The 18,598-nt window shown below is 39.3% G+C and overlaps 1 protein-coding gene across 3 annotated transcripts in view; it reads right to left on the bottom strand.

The window, feature by feature from the left end:
* Positions 1–18,598, bottom strand: part of ANXA1 (annexin A1) — a 49,225-nt gene that overhangs the window by 9,379 nt on the left and 21,248 nt on the right. The window contains exon 13 of one of the 3 annotated variants that reach the window (XM_070742662.1): positions 17,763–18,066. The exons of 1 other annotated variant lie outside the window; for it this stretch is intronic. In XM_070742662.1, coding sequence (XP_070598763.1) covers positions 18,007–18,066 — 60 coding nt within the window. In that variant the 3' untranslated portion in view covers positions 17,763–18,006. Of the gene's footprint in view, positions 1–17,762; positions 18,070–18,598 lie in introns of those variants that run through there. One more of the 3 variants, XM_070742661.1, reaches the window with a different exon arrangement.

The raw sequence follows: 18,598 nt of genomic DNA, 5'->3' as shown, positions 1-18,598 counted from the left end.
AATATAATATAATAGAATTCTTTATTGGCCAAGTGTGATTGGACACACAAGGAATTTGTCTTTGGTGCATATGCTCTCAGTGTACATAAAATAAAATATACATTTGTCAAGAGTCATGAGGTACAACACTTAATGATTGTCATAGGTTACAAATAAGCAATCAGGAAACAATCAACATTAATATAAATCATAAGGATACAAGCAACAAGTTACAGTCATACAGTCATAAGTGGAAAGAGATGGGTAATAGGAATGATGAGAAGAACTAGTAGTAATAATAATGCAGCCTTAGTGAATACTGTAGTTTGACAGTGGTGAGGAAATTACTTGTTTAGCAAAATGATGGTGTTAGGGTCCTCAATGGAAGGCAGGTTGGCAGCAATTGTTTTTTCTGCAGTTCTGATCATCCTCTGAAGTCTGTGTCTGTCTTGTAGGGTTGCAGAACCAAAGCAGACAGTTATAGAAGGGCAGATGTCAGATTCAATGATTCCTCTGTGGAGCTCCTTAGGCAGTTTGAGCTTCCTGAGTTGGCACAGAAAATACACTCTTTGTTGTGCTTTTTTGATGACATTTTTGATGTTAGGTGACCATGAGTCCCAATAGGATTGGGTGGCATAGAAGTTGAAATAATCTAATCTAATCTAATTTCTTCTATACCACCCAATCCCTTAGGACTCAGGGTGGCTTACAACAATACAAATATAATACAATAATAAAAAAGAAGTCAAATATTAATAATAACTATAAAAGCCCCATTATAAATCCATATAGTAAAACTATACCCCTCCTAAAATCCCTAAATAAGTAAACATTTTAGGTCTTAAGATATGATAGAACCTAGAAATTTGAAAATCTCTTCTGTTGATACTTTGTTGTCTAACAATGTAAGATTTCCCCTAAAGTCTATCACCATTTCTATGGTTTTGAGTGTGTTCAGTTCCAGATTGTTCCGGTTGCACCATGAGGCTACTTGTTCAACCTCCCATCTGTATGCAGTTTCATCATTGTCTCAAATGAGACCAATCACTGTTGTATCTTCTGCAAACTCCAGATATATTATTTGAGATGCAGTCATTGATATATAGGAGAAGAGAAGTAGGGACAAGGGTCCCCCCTCAAAGCCTTGGGGGACCCTTGTGCTAATTGTACAGGTGTCTGCCTAGCTTCACCAGCTGCTTCTTGTCTGTGATCCATTTACAAGTGTGTTCAGGTATCACTAGCTGACTTAGTTTAGTTAGAAGAATATCTGATATGATGGTGTTGAATGTTGAACTAAAGTCTACAAAGAGGACCCTAAGGTTGGCCTTTGGGAATTCAAGATGTAGGATGTAGTGCGGACCCATATTAACAGCATCATCTGTCGATCTATTTGTTCGGTATGCAAATTGCAGGGGGGTCTAACAGTGGATCTGTGATGGTTTTCAAGTGGGGCATCACTAGCCTTTCAAAGGTTTTCATAACTATAGATGTTAGAGCAACTGGTCTGTAGTCATTCAGTTCCTTGATGGAGGGCTTCTTCGGCACTGGGATGGTAGTAGAGCATTTCAAGCAAGAAGAAACTTGGCACATCTAGTAATTTGCTGAAGATTTGTGTGAAGATGGGGGCCAATTGGTCAGCACAGACTTTTAAGCAAGAAGGAGTTATCTTGTCTGGCCCTGGTGCTTTTCCAGGCTTTTATCTGTGAAATAGATCTTGCACTTCCTTTTCTATGATCACCAGGGGTTGTAAACCCAATGGGATGGGTTCAATTGTAGGAAGTTTGGCTGTTGTTGGTGTGTCTAGGATGGAGGTTGGGGAGATAGGTGGCTGTAGTTTCCTTTCAAACCAGCTTAGACTGTTACTGCCTGCCCTTCTCCACCATCAGTCCTACCACCATCACCCTACTCACCGGGGTGGATTCCTTCCATTTTGGACCAGATTGCCTGAACCATTAGTAATCAGCTGGTGATGTAATTTTGGCATCACAGGTCCAGTTCTGTCTGTGCCGGTCCATGCTCACCACCATCTTTTTTTCTGAATTTTCAGCCAATATTCCTGTGTTTTGATGGCTTCTGCTCGATCTGTGCTTTGAAAAAAGCCCTCCCACCTGCTCCTGGGTTTACTGACCTTTATTTCTTTGCCCGAAGCACAGCTGATCAGCTCCTCAGATGTGTTTCGGGTGGAATCCATCGTCTGAGCATGCGTGGTAGTAAAGTTGCTTGTGGGAACGTGCACATGTGGGCAAGTGGAGCAAGTGCTCATAAAACATTGTGATGCTAACCGATGAAGAAGATAAATAGAACCCACCCCTACCCACACATATGTGTGCGCGGCGCAGACACACACACAAACTTCCATCCTTCTCACACCTCACAAGGTTTTTTTAAATTTATTTATTTGTTTGTTTATCTATTTATCTATTTATCTATTTATCTATTTATCTATTTATCTATCTATCTATCTGTCTATCTATTTATCTATTTATCTATTTATCTATTTATCTATTTATCTATTTATCTATTTATCTATTTATCTATTTATCTATTTATCTATTTATCTATTTATCTATTTATCTATTTATCTATTTATCTATTTATCTATTTATCTATTTATCTATTTATCTATTTATCTATTTATCTATCTATCTATTTATCTATTTATCTATCTATTTATCTATTTATCTATTTATCTATTTAACTATTTATCTATTTATTTATTGTTAGAATTGAAAGGGACCATGAAGGCCATTGAGTTCAACCTCCTGCCCAAGCAGGAACCCTATAGTACACCAGTCAAGTGGCAGTTCAATCTTCTCTTTAAAATGTCCAGAGTATTGGAGTTCACAACGTCCGCTGGTAGGTTGTTCCACTGGTTGATCGTTCTGACCATCAGGAAGTTCTTCCTTATTTCCAGGTTGAATCTCTCCTTGGTCAGCTTCCAGCCATTTTTCCTCGTCCGGCCCTCCAGTGCCCTGGAGAATAAAGTGATCTCCTCTCTGTGACATCCCCTCGTATACCTGTAGACTGCTATCATGTCCACTCTGGCCCTCTTTTTCTCTTGGCTATCCATGCCCAGTTCCCACAGTCTCTCTTCATAAGTCTTGGTTTCTAGACCCCTGATCATTTTGGTTGCTCTTTTCTGCACCTTCTCCAGAGTTTCTCTGAAGGCTTTATCTCAAGGCTTTATCTCAGCTATCTTCCTCCCAACAGTTGCTCCAACCTAACCATTATTCAGTGGTATACCCGTCAGGATGCTTACGCTTACCACACCTACCAGTAGTAACTGCAGGGCATCTCTGGCTATTGTTGGCTTTGCAATTCAACTCACCACTTCCTTTGCAAGGAGAAAGATATTCCTTACTCAAATTCTGGAATGAGGAAAAGGTTTAAGTTCCCTTTTCCCCCATTGCAGTTGCTATTTACCTGATTGTAATAAAAGTGTACAGTGTATATTAATATTACTAAAATCGTATTATGTGTAAATCCTGATTTCTTTTATGGCTTCAAACCACTAGGTGGCAATGACACCAAGAAAACTGGAGGAAAAAGAAAACTAAAGACATTCCTACATCTAAAGATTATTTTCCTCAAGCAACAGATTTCTAGGGAAACTCAGAATAGTTTTTCCTCAATCTGGGCAACTTTAAAATCAATTTTAACACCCTTGAATTCTAGCAGTTGAAGTTCAGGCACCTTAAATTTGCCCCAAGTGGTAGATTGTAGGGGTGATGTTGAGATATAATTAAATATAACACACATTTTATTTACCTATTTATTAAATTATTGTATTTTTTCCTAAGTTCAATTTCATTTTAAATTGTTTTTATCAGATTTTAGTAATAATTTGTGTGGACTGCACTTTGAAATGGCCTATGGACTAAACTAAACTCTGGCCCAAAATGAAGAATTACCTTAAAGAATAGTCATTTGGGACGAGTGGCGTGAGAATTATTTAAAAACTATCTCAGTGAAGAAAATGAGATTGCAATAGTTAAGTATATTGCACATGGTTTTACTTTATCCAATGAAACCATCTAACACTAATAATTTTAGAATCTACCATTTTAAAAAGAATGAAATAAGATTGATTGCTTCACTATAAAATACGTGAGGTTCTTTAGAGCATGTAAGTATGTGCATGTTAACACACACATATACACACATACACATACGCACAAACCCGATTAACGATTTGATAGCTGGCTTATTTAACATAAAATATGGAGGAGTTGAAAGGGATTTTACAGAGAGAGCCCAAGAGAAATCACTTCCTGAAGGTCAGGTTCAGTTACTTTGTTAATGGAAGTACTAAGATTCTAAGTTTGGGAAAGAGCTATTTTGCAAAACATTTCTCTTTGATCCATTTCACCAGGGAAATGAAGTTGTTCAGAACTCAGCCAACCAAGACCCTGTTTGCAAAAGGAGCAAGTCCCAGAGGAAATTAGCTCCAACCAGTATTGGTTTCCTACCGGAATGAGGGGGGGGACGCCATACTAGGTGACCAGCGAGCGGGTATGTGTGTCAAAGTGAGATTTGGCTTCTGTGCATGAGCAGAAAGCAAAATATTGTGAGAGGACACGCACACAAGACTTCAGTGAGTTCCAGTTAAAAAGTTGCTGAAATCTCATGCGCCCGCGCATCTTCTTGCAAGATTGATCTGATGCACATATGTGTATACCGGACGTTCATGCATGTCACTCACGCAGAGCTGTGTGCATCAGCACCTGGCTCCAACTCAGCTGGCCTTCCAGAAGGTCCTTCCAACTAAGATGTGCCATCAAGCTTGAAAATCCCATAGAAGTGAAATACCATGCAGCTATTGTGAGCTGCTCCAAGTCCTCCGAGTGGGATGGCATACAAATCTAAATAACAATAACAATAACAGCAACAACAGCAGCAGCAGCAGCAGCAACAACAACAACAACAACAACAATAATAATAATAATAATAATGTGGGAAGATCGTTAAATAGTTGCATTTCCCATCCTTGCCATCCTCATCCTTCTCTTTCTTCTCCTCCTCCTTCTTCTTTTTATTTTTGTTTGTTTGTTTGTTTGTCAAGCATGCACAAGGTAGTAGTTATTGATATAAACGTAAACATTATCAAAGTGGGTACAGGTAAATTAGGCAATAAGACAGTAAGACAGGGACGGTAGGCACAGTGGTGCGTTTATGCACACCCCTTGCAGACCTCTTAGGAATGGGGTGAGCTCAATTGTAGATAGTCTAAGGTTAAAGTTTTGGGGGTTTAAGGAAGAAACTACAGAGTCAAGTAGTGCATTCCAGGCATTGATCACTCTGTTGCTTAAGTCATATTTTCTGCAGTCGAGTTTGGAGTGGTTTACATTAAATTTCAATCGATTGTGTGCTCATGTATTGTTGCGGTTTAAGCTAAACAAACCATTGACTGGCAAGACATTGTGGTAAATGATTTTATGAACTACATTTAGGTCAGGTCAAAGGTGATGAAGTTCTAGGCTATCTAAGCCCAAAATTTCAAGTCTGGTGGAATAAGCTATTCTGTTGCGAGTAAAGGAGTGGAGAATATTTATTGTGAAATATTTTTGGACTCTCTTAAATGTATTGATATCTGATAGGCAGTGCGGGTTCCAGACAGGTGATCTTTATTCAAGAATTGGTATAGCAAATGTTTTGTATGCTCTGGTTAATATATTAATATTGCCAGAGAAGAAGCTGTGCAAGATTAGATTAATAATTCTTAATTTTTTTGGCAATGTTGTTGCAGTGGGGTCTGACACTTAGGTCATTAGATATGATTACTGTAAGGTCCTTGTTGTTGTTGTTATGGTTGTTGTTGTTCTTCTTCTTCTTCTTCTTCTTCTTCTCCTCCTCTTCCTCCTCCTCCTCCTCCTCCTCCTTCTGTTTTTAAACGTTTTTAATTAGTTTTAAGTGTGGAATGTTGGTTGTTAGTTGTGTTTTAGCAAAGAAAGAAAGAAACAAACAAAGAAACAAACAAATCTACATCCCATTTCTTTGTTGTTTTTTCAATATTGCACATAACTGATGTTTTTTCTACTGCTTCCGTAGTTGCGGCGCAGGCGGAGTAACAGTCGGACACAAAGGTGTGGGTATAAATAGGGTCACTTTTATTAAACCAAACTCAAATTAACTATTTAACCAATTAAACCACGTGACCTGCAGGGGTGCATAAATCAAATGGGGACGGAGTTAACTTTCCAACAAACTCAACTGAGCAACTCTAGGGTGAAAGCTCCTTGCCTGGGTGCAGGGTCATGGTAAAATTACACCTGCCCCCTGCCCAATGTCACGCCCCCACGGCGTATGGGATGGCTCACCACTGGTCTCTGATAAGCCCCAGGCAGCGAGCCACAGGAGCGACCCCCTCCCCGAACCCAAGCCGATCGAGCCCTGTAATCCGAGAAGGAGATCGCACCTCACCTCAGTAGAGGTGCCCCTAAAGGAGATCACACAGTTGCTGCTTATCCCCATTTCCGCCCCCTATCAGCCGTCCCGTCCCCCAGTGACCTTGAGGGGGGTGCACTAGTTGGTGAGACCACCCCCTAACCACACTCCCACACACAGAGTGGAGTAGGCGGAAAAACAGCCACAGTTCGGCCAATTCACTGTGACTGCAAAAAATTCCTACTCGGCCCCCATAAGGGCGACCCATCATATGCACCCTGTAACAGAGGGAGGGCGGGCGGGTGTCCCACGACGCCGGGCAAGAGGAACTGCGCCACGAGGCAGCCCCTTTTATAGGGCTGCCTCCCTCCTGCCCGGTCCAATGGGTGCCCAGCGCACCCAAATGCCGTCACTGCGGCCCCCGGGGATGACGTGGGGGCCGCAGGCTCCGCCCAAACATGGCGGCCTCCTTCCCCAGCCACGCCGCAACCCTCGCCGGCTGGTAAGTCGCCAGCGGCATTGCTGCAGACAGCATACATAGTGCAACTTTACTTCCACATATAGTAAATATAGAGTCATAACAGGGTCAGGATTCAGGAACCTTGGACTCATGAATGGTAGACACAGTTTACCATTTTGTTAACCTCTCTAGACATTGGAACATTTTCAGGAGGCAAAGCTAATCTTGCTTTGGGCTTCGTTCATGTTCGCCTCTCTCATTCTAATGGAATGTGCTATGATGATCCTAACAATCCAATTTGAATTTCAACTCAGTTCTCAAAGATCAAAATGTGGCTTCAACAAAGGGCAGCCAATCTTGTTCCTTTGATCAAACCCTTCTTTTAAATTGTACTTGACAAGGGCAGCTTAAAATCTCCTGATTATCAGGAAATGGAGGCCAGGCTAAACACAAAAATGTATTTTTTTTAAAAAAAAAGCAAAATAGGAGACTGCAAGATTATGAAAGCCACTTGTATTACCTCTATGGCACTGCATCTCACTATCCCTCCTTGTTCCTACTGAGTTTTGCTGAATTAACCAAAAACATTGCTAACAAGCCACATAACCTTAACACAATGGAATGATGCTTGGAAATATATTGCACCTTGCCTTTTCTGGCACACTATCACAACCAATGGTGTGAGGGGTTTGCCTATCATACAAACAAGCAGACACCCAATACAACCCATTGATCAGAAGCAACAAACCTATACTACTTCACGTGTACTTTGCTGGTCATTTTTCAGCATAAATGCCAAGCCTGCCCTCACAAAATAGACAAGAGCAAAACTGAGGGCTTACTTTTTATCAACTGTTTTGGATAAATTCTGTTGACACTGGAGCATGGAAGTTTGTACATTTTCAGCACAATTTATTTGTAATTTTCCGGGCAATTTGGAAGCTGTGATGCTTTCTTTGCTTTGTTCCTACTACCTTTATCTTCAAAGAGGAGCAGGGAGGATTTTTTTTAAAAAAAAATAAGTAAAGTGAAAAATTTGAAGTGTTCAACTCGAATTTTGCTAGATTAAATGCCTCTAAAGGTCTTCTATCCCTACTATAGTCATGTTCCCCCACCTCCAATATAACATATTCACGTGTTCCCTTAAACCTATGAATTAATTTATTTTTGTGTATGTACATATATATGCACATGTAGGTGTATTTTGTAAGCTGCCCAATAAATAAATAAATAAATAAATAAATAAGTAAGTAAGTAAGTAATTAAGTAAATAAGTAAGTAAGTAAGTAAGTAAGTAAGTAAGTAAGTAAGTAAGTAAATAAATAAATAAATAAATAAATAAATAAATAAATAAATATGTATATGCATTACATTTTACAGGGTAAACAAAGTTCTGAAAAGTACAGAAAAAGAGGTGGAAAATCAATATCACCAAAAAATTAAGTGCAGCAGCTAAGGGTACATAGGTAAAACTAATTTCCATCGACCCCATTCAACATACCCCTGCATCTCTTTTGACTACTGCAAACACTCTTGCTTCCAATACATCCATTTAACACTTCATAAACTGCCTTCTATTTTTGGAACGTCTCCAATTTTTTCTTCCTGAAGCTATTCGACTTTCATTCTTGCTTCTTTTGCTTCTTTCCTTTTCTTTTACTCCCATTTTAACCCAGGATCCAGCGTTCTCATTAACCCGCCCCTCAAAAAAATGTCTCTCATTTTCAGTCTCTCACCTATCCTTCACTAATTCTCTCTCTTTCATCTTTCAACTTAAACACTCAAATCAGTCAGGCCTGTTATGGAGTGACTCCTTTACTATGGGTGAATAAACCACATATTCAAAACAAACACAATCTTTTCTAAACAGACATTCAGTCGCTCATTTTCTCATACATTCTTGGGTCATCAAACAACCTGTTTGTTTGTTTGTTTGTTTGTTTGTTTGTTTGTTTGTTTGTTTGTTTGTGTTAGTACAGGGTACATGGTTGTTAGGGATTGCCATTGTAAACTGCATCTTGTACACTTGTACCAAACTTGTACTTAAAGAGTTAATGTGCACTTAAAGGGTTAACTTGTACTTGAAGAGTTAATATTCAAGGCTGTTTCGTCACTTCCTCATTGAAGTTAAGCTTCGTGCTTGTATAAGCTTTGTGCTTTTATCTATATTGTATTTTAGCTTCATGCTTATTATCTATATTGTATTTTGCTTTGTGCTAATCTTGTAATTGCTCAGTGCATATTATTCTGTATTTGCTTTGTGTTTATTCTGGATATTTTGTTTATATGTAAATAATACTTATTTAACTAAGTCTGTGTCTTGGCTTTATCACACATCCACGCTCTGTTAAAATTCTCTGCTTGGTATTGTCGAGGATTTCATAGCATAGCTAACCGAGACAAGCCAACGGTTTGTTTGTTTGTTTGTTTGTTTGTTTAATAACATCTTGCCTTGCTCAAGCTAATCATTCACAATACCTAACTGATTTTTACTTTCCCTGGATAGCATTCATTCAGAATTGCACTTCCCCCCCCCCCCCCCCCCGGTCCTGGACATCCAAAGGAGGCAAAGGAAATTGAGATTATGATAGTAGTAAAGACCAATAAATCAATGTGTAGAGTTTGGTTCTTTGGAACTTCTCTGGAGTTTACATCTGCAGTATTACTGTACATCTGCAGAATAACAGTTTCCTGCAGGTCTGAGAGGAAGGAATTAACTGTCACAGTACAGCCTTTTAAAAGACATTGAATCTGCTAACCTCACGTTCTAATCACTTTTAGAAATTTATAGATTATGTTAGATTGGATTCAATTACTAGAGTTGGAAGGGACCTTGTAGGTCATCTAGTCCAACCCCCTGCTCAAGCAGAAGTCCCTACACCATTTCAGACAAATGGCAGTCCAATCTCCTCTTGAAAGTCTCAATTGTTGGAGCTCTCACAACCCCAGCAGGCAAACTGTTCCACTGGTTGATCACTCTCACTGTCAGAAAGTTTCTCCTTATTTCCAAGGAGAATCTCTCCTTGGTCAGTTTCCATCCAATAATAAATCACTTATTAACTATCCTAAGGCTATTAGAGATCTTCAGAACAAACCTCTCCCGAACAAAAGAAAAATTAGCCACAAGTTTAAGAACTTAAGGGATTCAAACAAACTAGTGGTTAAGGTACCAGGCCATAAATTGGATGTGTAAGTCTAGTTTCATGTGTCTAGTCTCACCTTGGGTATAAAACTGGATGGGTGACTTGGGCCATTTACTCTCTCTAGCCCTAAGATGGGAGAAATGGCATACAGCTTCCAAAAGACTTTGCCAAGAAAACTGTAGACTAGTGCAGGCAGCCTCCAGGAGTCAATGCTGACTCAAGGCCACACATACACATACAATCATTATAATCTTACAACAACCAGTTGTATATTACAGTACATAGCAATAGCATTTAGATTTATATACCGCTTCACAGTGCTTTACAGCCCTCTCTAAGCAGTTTACAGAGAGTAAGCATATTATTATTATTATTATTATTATTATTATTATTATTATTATTTATTAGATTTGTATGCCGATCCTCTCCACAGATTCGGGGCAGCTCACAACAACAATAAGAAAAAATGTATCACAAATCTAACATTAAAAATCTCTAAAAAACCCTTATTTAAAAGCAAGACATACACACAAACATACCATACATAAAATTCTATAGGCCGGGGGAGATGTCTCAATTCCCCCATGCCTGACGGCAGAGGTGGGTTTTCAAAAGTTTACAAAAGGCAAGGAGGGTGGGGGCAATCCTAATCTCTGGGGGGAGCTGGTTCCAGAGGGTTGGGGCCGCCACAGAGAAGGCTCTTCCCCTGGGTCCCGCCAGATGACATTGTTTAGTCGATGGGACCAGGAGAAGGCCAACTCTGTGGGACCTAACTGGTCGCTGGGATTCGTGCGGCAGAAGGTGGTCGGTCCTGGAGATATTCTGGTCCAGTGCCATGAAGGGCTTTATAGGTTATAACCAACACTTTGAATTGTGACTGGAAACTGATCGGCAACCAATGCAGACTGCGGAGTGTTGGTGTAACATGGGCATACCTAGGGAAGCCCGTGATTGCTCTCGCAGCTGCATTCTGCACAATCTGGAGTTTCTGAACACTCTTCAAAGGTAGCCCTATGTAGAGAGCGTTACAGTAGTTGAACCTCGAGGTGATGAGGGCATGAGTGACTGTGAGCAGTGACCCCCGGTCCAAATAGGGCTGCAACTGGTGCACCAGGTGAACCTGGGCAAACGTCCCCCTTGCCACAGCTGAAAGATGGTTCTTCAATGTGAGCTGTGGATCGAGGAGGACGCCCAAGTTGCGGAACTTCTCTGAGTGGGTCAATAATTTCCCCCCCCCCCAGGGTAATGGACGGACAGATGGAGTTGTCCTTGGGAGGCAAAACCCACAGCCACTCCGTCTTATCAGGGTTGAGTTTGAGTCTGTTTGTTGTCCCCAACAATCTGGGTCCTCCTTTTACTGACCTTGGAAGGATTGAAGGCTGAGTCAACCTTGAGCCTACTGAGATTCCATCTGCCAAACTGCTGGCAGCCAGTGATCAACAGAAGTAGCTTGCAGTACTGCACTCTACCCATTGTGCCACCGAGGCCCTGATCACTAACATAAGCCAGTGTTGCTAATTTGTGTTGAAACAGAGGTTTAAGCCTTACATTTAATAGTTTTTCTAAAATCAAATAATGAAATGTGATTAACATTTGAACCAGTTACTTCTACATTCTCCCAATTTCCTATTCAAAATTTTGAAAACAAAAGCTGCTAAATGTCATACATAATAGTTTCTGGATGTAAAGTCCCTATATTGTAAGGAATTGTCATCTGAGACATTTATATTTACAGTAGATTATTCATATGTTTTATAAATCATAAGGAGAAGTATTGTACTTCATGAATATTTGTCATCAATTTCACAATAGCAAGAAAGTTTATATTCACCTTCCTGAATAAACAACTTGGCAAGAAATGTTCATAAATCAAAACTCTCTCGGTTCTTTGTTCATGAGCAAGCATAGGCATGAAACAAAAATAAATGTTTTGAATTTGGTCACCGGAGAAATAACTTTAAATTAGGTGTGTATGGAGAAAAAGGATGACATTCCAGAAAGGCAAATACCAATGAATAAGATGTACTAGAATTTGGAGTTATTTGCTAGAAGTGGCCTCTTCTGAACCCCAAAGACTTTAAATAGGGCTGTATGCATGTTGCAATCAAGGTCATAAGAAAACATGCATCATCATCATTATTATTATTATTATTATTATTATTATTATTTATTAGACTTGTATGCCACCCCTCTCCGAAGACTCGGGGCAGTTCACAACAACAATAACAATACAGTACAAATCTAATGATTAAAACTATAGTTAAAACCCACTATCATTAAAAGACAATCGATACTACGCAATCATAACCAAATTCAAGTCTTACTAGTCAAAAGGGGGGTACATTAATTTCCTCATGCCTGGCGACATAAATGGGTCCTCAAAGTCTTGTGGAAGGCGAGGAGGGTGGGGGCAGTTCAAATCTCCAGGGGGAGTTGATTCCAGAGGGCCAGGGCCACCGCAGAGAAGGCTCTTCCCCTAGGTCCCACCATACAACATTGTTTAGTCGATGAGACCCGGAGAAGGCCAACTCTGTGGGACCTAATCGGCCGCTGGGATTTGGGCGGCAGAAGGCAGTCCCGTAGGCATTCTGGTCCGATGCCATGTAGGGCTTTATAGGTCATTACCAACACTTTGAATTGTGTCCGGAAACTAACCGGCAACCAGTGCAGGGTGCGGAGTGGTGACGAAACATGGGCATATCTGGGAAGACAGATGACTGCTTGCGCGGCCACATTGCATTAGAAATTGAATTCAGCTTTTTGATAATTATTATTATTTTCTTAAAGCATACATGTATTCCTAGACCAGGGAAGGTGAACCTTTTTTGGCTCAGGTGCCAAAAGGGTGCATGACATACCCACATCCATAATCCCTGTGTATGCACACAACCCCTGTGCTGCTCACCCGTGCATGCACACAATCCCTACATGATGCCCTACACACATGCACACAGGCCCATTGGGTGGGTTTTTTGCTCTCCTCGGGGTTCAGGAAAGACACTTGAAGCCTGGAGAGAGCAAAAAATGGGCAAATGGGCCAAATGGAAGTTTGGAAATGTACTTCCTGATGAGCACCAATCCCAGGGTTCAGTTGACACATGCCATAGGTTCACCATCACTGACCTAGGCAACTTTATTACCACACTATTAGTTAACCATAGTTTTATATGGTTAGTTAACAAAACTAACATTAGTATTTTTTTCCTAACTAAGTTCTCCCTCCAATAAAAGGAAATAATGCTGCTCTTAATGTTTAATATATTTAGCTTCAGAGGGCATGCTCTAATTAATTCAGGAATGCCATAATTTAGAATGCCATAATTTAGAATGACTGGATAAATTGTGCCCATAACAAACAAGTGATTCTGGGCAGTGTATATAATAAAAAAAAGTCCAGATGCATTAAAAGTATTAAATGCAATACAATTAAATTAAAAAGTTTTCTTTTAAGCAAACTGGCAAAGAAAACCCCCCCCCCGCCATATATGAGAGTACATTCCAAAGAATTATCATATAACCACCTAGTTGGCTCCACTCTATCAGGGGATTCACAATAATGTTTTGGGTCCCTTCCAGAAGGCTAACAGGGTGGCACCAGTCTTGCCTTGGCAGGAATGATATTCCACAGGGCAGGGCCCATAACAATATAGTTGTGCCTCCTAAGTCCCAGTTGACAAAATATCTTGGCTGGCAGGAACCACAACATACCTCTCTAGCTGGAACTTGTGGGATAGATAGATATAACTAGGGAGAAACAGTCCCTGAAATAACCTGCTGTCGTGCCATCAGTGGCTTTAAATGTTGGTATTATACTGCATTTGATTATATAAATGTGTGTACTTGGTTGGACAACATTTATTCCAATTTCTTTAATCTTTTTAATCCGAAGTAAAACATTGATAAATCCACTCGAATTGGGCAGCCAATAAATTTAAATAAAATAGAAACACTAAAGCTTTAATTTCAGCCCAGAATATTTCAGAGAAGAAACTAAGTGTGATGCTGAGATAGCAAGGTAAACTACAACCAAATATACCTTTGTTTCTTGTGTGAAATGTCATTGTGGTCTGTAAACTGTACTTTACAGCTTAATGCAATGTGCATTCCCAGCGTATTCAACCAGGCATGGCCAAAAGAACACATAGAAACATAGAAACATAGGAGATTGATGGCACAAAAAAACTTCATTGTCCATCTAGTCTGTCCTTATACTATTTCCTGTATTTTATCTTAGGATGGATATATGTTTATCCAAGGCATGTTTAAATTCAGTTACTGTGGATTTACCAACCACAAAGTTTGTTGGAAGTTTGCTGGAAGTTTGTTCCAAGCATCTACTATTCTTTCAGTAAAATAATATTTTTCTTATGTTGCTTCTGATCTTTTCTCCAACTAACCTCAGATTGTGCCCCCTTGTTCTTGTGTTCACTTTCCTATTAAAAACACTTCCCTCCTGAACCTTTATTTAAGGTTAACGTGATGCTTAACATGATGTCTAAACCAGTCTGTGATTCAACCCTCTTGTTCCAACTGGATTTTGGAAATGTTTATAGCTAATGGTTAGTAGTCCTGATTTACGTGATTATTTTAATATGGAGACAGGATAGCAAACAAAGCAAGAGAAAAAAAGTTACAAAGTCTTAACAGCAACACAACAGCCCAATTTATTGGCAAGACGATAGATCGGGGCTGTCAAACAGGGTCCAGAAGCATCATGCACTGGCCACGCCCATGCCTGGTTTAGTGAAGGAGGAAAAGTACTGATATGTCATATGACGCCACTGTGATACGAGTTTGACACCCCTGCAATAGATGTTCAGTTACTCACAATATTTATCATTTAACAAAAGCTGAATGAGGTGTGGTTCTTCATTCCAGATCTCATGAAACTTCAGGTGACTTAATCTTTTACGTTAGTTAAAATGTATATTCTGATTTTCCACTCAAAGGAATTGGATTGGGCAGGGTGAAACTGTTTGGGAATTTGATACTTGGTAGACCATCCCCATCCTTTTTTTTATAAGAAAGCTTTTAGTTTTACGAACGCCAACTGATATCCCTTTATATTGGCAGAAAATTTCTGTCTGAAACCTCTTAGGTGCCTGATCCACAATCATGTATCTTTTAAATCAGGGGTCACCAAACTTGGCAACTTTAAGACTTGTGGACTTCAACTCCCAGAGTTCTCCAGCCAGCTGTGCTGGCTGGAGAATTCTGGGGGTTGAAGTCCACAAGTCTTAAAGTTGCCAAGTTTGAAGACCTCTGTTTTAAATGATCCTTTTACAGAAGAGAGAGGTAGGCTTACCCCAATTTTCTGCTGCAACACTGGATTTCTTGTTGCCTTATCAAAAATCTAGTGATCCCCCTCTCAATTTGGACAATGAATCCTATTTCTGCAAATACATTGTGAAATGTCCCCAAAAAAACCCCTTTGATGAACAGACATCCTAGACTCTAAAATTTTATCCGGGATTAAAGTTAATGCAATATAGCACTTCATTGGAAAGATGTAAGAACTTATTCAATCAAGATCTAAACATCCTGTTTCATAATTACAAACCATGGTGTTCAAGAGAGACTTACACCTGTACAATGCCTATAATTGTACCAAATCAGGTGGCTTCTGTTTCTGCATTTTACTTGAGCAAATTACTAATTTAAGCAAACCTAACATGTTTCTTCTTTGTGCAAAGTTATCTGTAAATATTACAGGTTTCTTAAACATAGTTTGCGGGAAAGTTCCGTTGCCTGTGGCCAGAAATACATTCATTGCAATTGAATGAAAAGGGGAAGCTTGGCTTTACCTATGCTACAGGAAGCGATGCCTAGCAATACAGCAGTCCCTCTCAGGAAATGGTAGTGTCTTTGGTGAAAGAGTTTAAACAGTGGCTGGAGGATAATCTGTCATGATTACTGTAGTAGTAGATTTATTTATTTGTTTGTTTTTTATTTATTTGTCCAATACACAAAACATATGGAAGAGAATAGACATGAAGTAATATATACAAAGATAATATGTAAAAATAGAGAAGATATATGAAAGGAAGAAAATATATATGATATATGAGATAAAGGAAAGACAATTGGACAGGAGACGAAAGGCACACTAGTGCACTTATGTACGCCCCTTACTGACCTCTTAGGAACCTGGAGAGGTCAATCATGGATAGTCTAAGGGAGAAATGTTGGTGGTTAGGGGTTGACACTATTGAGTTCGGTAATGAGTTCCACGCTTCTACAACTTGATTGTTAAAGTCATATTTTTTACAGTCAAGTTTGAAGCGGTTAATATTAAGTTTGAATCTGTTGCGTGCTCTTGTGTTGTTGCGGTTGAAGCTGAAGTAGTCATTGACCGGTAGGACGTTGCAGCATATGATCTTGTGGGCAATACTTAAATCGTGTATTAGGCGCCGTAGTTCTAAGCTTTCTAGACCCAGGATTGTTAGTCTATTTTTGTAGGGTATTCTGTTTCGAGTGGAGGAGTGAAGGGCTCTTCTGGTGAAATATCTTTGGACATTTTCAAGGGTGTTGATGTCCGAGATGTGGTATGGGTTCCAGACAGATGAGCTGTATTCAAGGATGGGTCTGGCAAAAGTTTTGTAGGCTCTTGTGAGTAGTGTGAGATTGCCGGAGCAGAAGCTACGTAGGATCAGGTTAACAACTCTAGAAGCCTTTTTGGCAATATTGTTGCAGTGGGCTTTAGCAATTAGGTCATTTGATTCCTGCAATGACCAGGGAAAGCTAGATAATCTTTAAGATACTCTCCAAACCTTGAATACTGACAAATAGGTGCTCCTCAAGATGACCACTAATATTTATAAATGTCTTGACTATTAGTAGAAACCAGCAGGATCTCTTTCAGGGTGAATAATCCCATCTCCAGCGTGCCACTATTATTCTTCCCTAGAACCTTTGAAAGTCCCTGTTGTATGGCAACCAGAATGCATGTCTAAGGGTGTGGCTGGGGATGGCCTCTTGTAAGACTCATTGTGTTGAGATTGTTGTCACTCTATTCAGGGGTGGGCTTCAGTTACATTTTGTTACTGGTGCACATTGTGACATTTCGCGTGCACAAGCGCATCCCATCGCACAATTTCACTTCTGTACATGCTCAGGATGACATTACAAGCCAAAACAAGAATAAAGGTCAGCATTAATGTGAGGGTGGATGGGGGGGGTTCCCGATAGCACAGGACGCAAGCCATCTAAACCTGGAAAAAAATCACCAAAATTTACATCATCACCGCGCTCTTACCAGTGCGCAGCTTCAGACTGCACTGGTAGGAATATGATGACAAGAAGGCTGAATGATCAAGAAGAATCTGAATTTTATATTATTTGGAATAAAGTTTATACATGGATAGACAAAAATAAAATTAAAATTAAGGTTACGAAAATTGCATGAATATATAAAAATGTTATTGGAATTTTTGTTGTTGTTTGTTTTTCTTTTTTATTAACTTAACCCTATGTTTATTACAATATGTAAACAAAATTCTTCTTTTCACTTAGAATACTATGTTGACTTAATGACTTAAGAATTTATCCTTTTTTCTGTATTAAAAATTGACTTCAAGAAGAGAGGGGTAATTATAACCCCTACTATGTGTTTAAATGTTTGTGAGTCTGTATGTCCTTTTATGGAAAATTAATAAAGTATTTTTTTTTAAAAAAAAGGAATCCACCACTGACTCTACAGAGCCCCTTCTTGGAATTAATATTTGAAGGATTTGCATCTTTCTTTCTTAAAGGCAGAGAATCAACATTGACAGGAGAAAATTAATCATCACACTAGATAACAGATTTGATTTTATTTGGAATGTTAACTGGGCCTGTGTAGACCAACACTACGTTTTATATATCTTAAACTTACAAAAGCAAACACAATGGTTCTTTCTATGCCATTGGCTTTGGCTATACATATATATAAAGGCTTTCTTCTTATTCAAAGAAATCTTGGTTCAAAGATTCCTTTAGTTAAGGAAGATCATATTCTCAACAATTTTCAAGGAAGTAACTGGAATGTACACGATGCAGAGCTTAGTCATCACCGCCGCACAAAGCCACCAAAATCTTTTCGTAATCTCCCTTTGTTTCATCCTGCTTGTGGGGGGAAAGATGAATTGATATCCAACAAAAACCAGAGTGATGCAATCATGTCCCTCCCATTCATCTAACCCCTTCTTATATTCTAAAGCTAGGTTCACGCACTATACACAATCCTGTCTCCACTTGTTTGGCTGCAACCACATAAAACAAAAACCTGGTATTTTATGCGTGCTGAAGAATTACTTTAAAATCTGGGTGAACACATGTACTAAAGATTAATAAAGATAATAAAAAATATTAATCTTAATTATAATAGTCTCAATAACATTTACTTATTTATTTATTTATTCATTCATTCAGATTTCTATGCTGCCCTTCTCAACTGACTTAGTATTACTGTTATCCCCATCCAAATATAGTCACAATATGCATAATTCTGTCAACGGAAATAAAAACTGACTCTTGAGTCCCATTGCAAACCAAACAGCTAGTTAATAATAATAATTAATAATAATTTATTGGATTTGTCTGCCGCCCTTCTCCGCAGACTCGGGGCGGCTAACAACAATAATAAACACAACAT

The sequence above is a fragment of the Erythrolamprus reginae genome, chromosome 2 (assembly GCF_031021105.1).
Source record: "Erythrolamprus reginae isolate rEryReg1 chromosome 2, rEryReg1.hap1, whole genome shotgun sequence".
NCBI classification, from domain to species: Eukaryota; Metazoa; Chordata; class Lepidosauria; order Squamata; family Dipsadidae; genus Erythrolamprus; species Erythrolamprus reginae.
The sequence above is the reverse complement of the archived record's forward strand: the minus strand, read 5'-3'. Positions and strand labels throughout refer to the sequence as shown.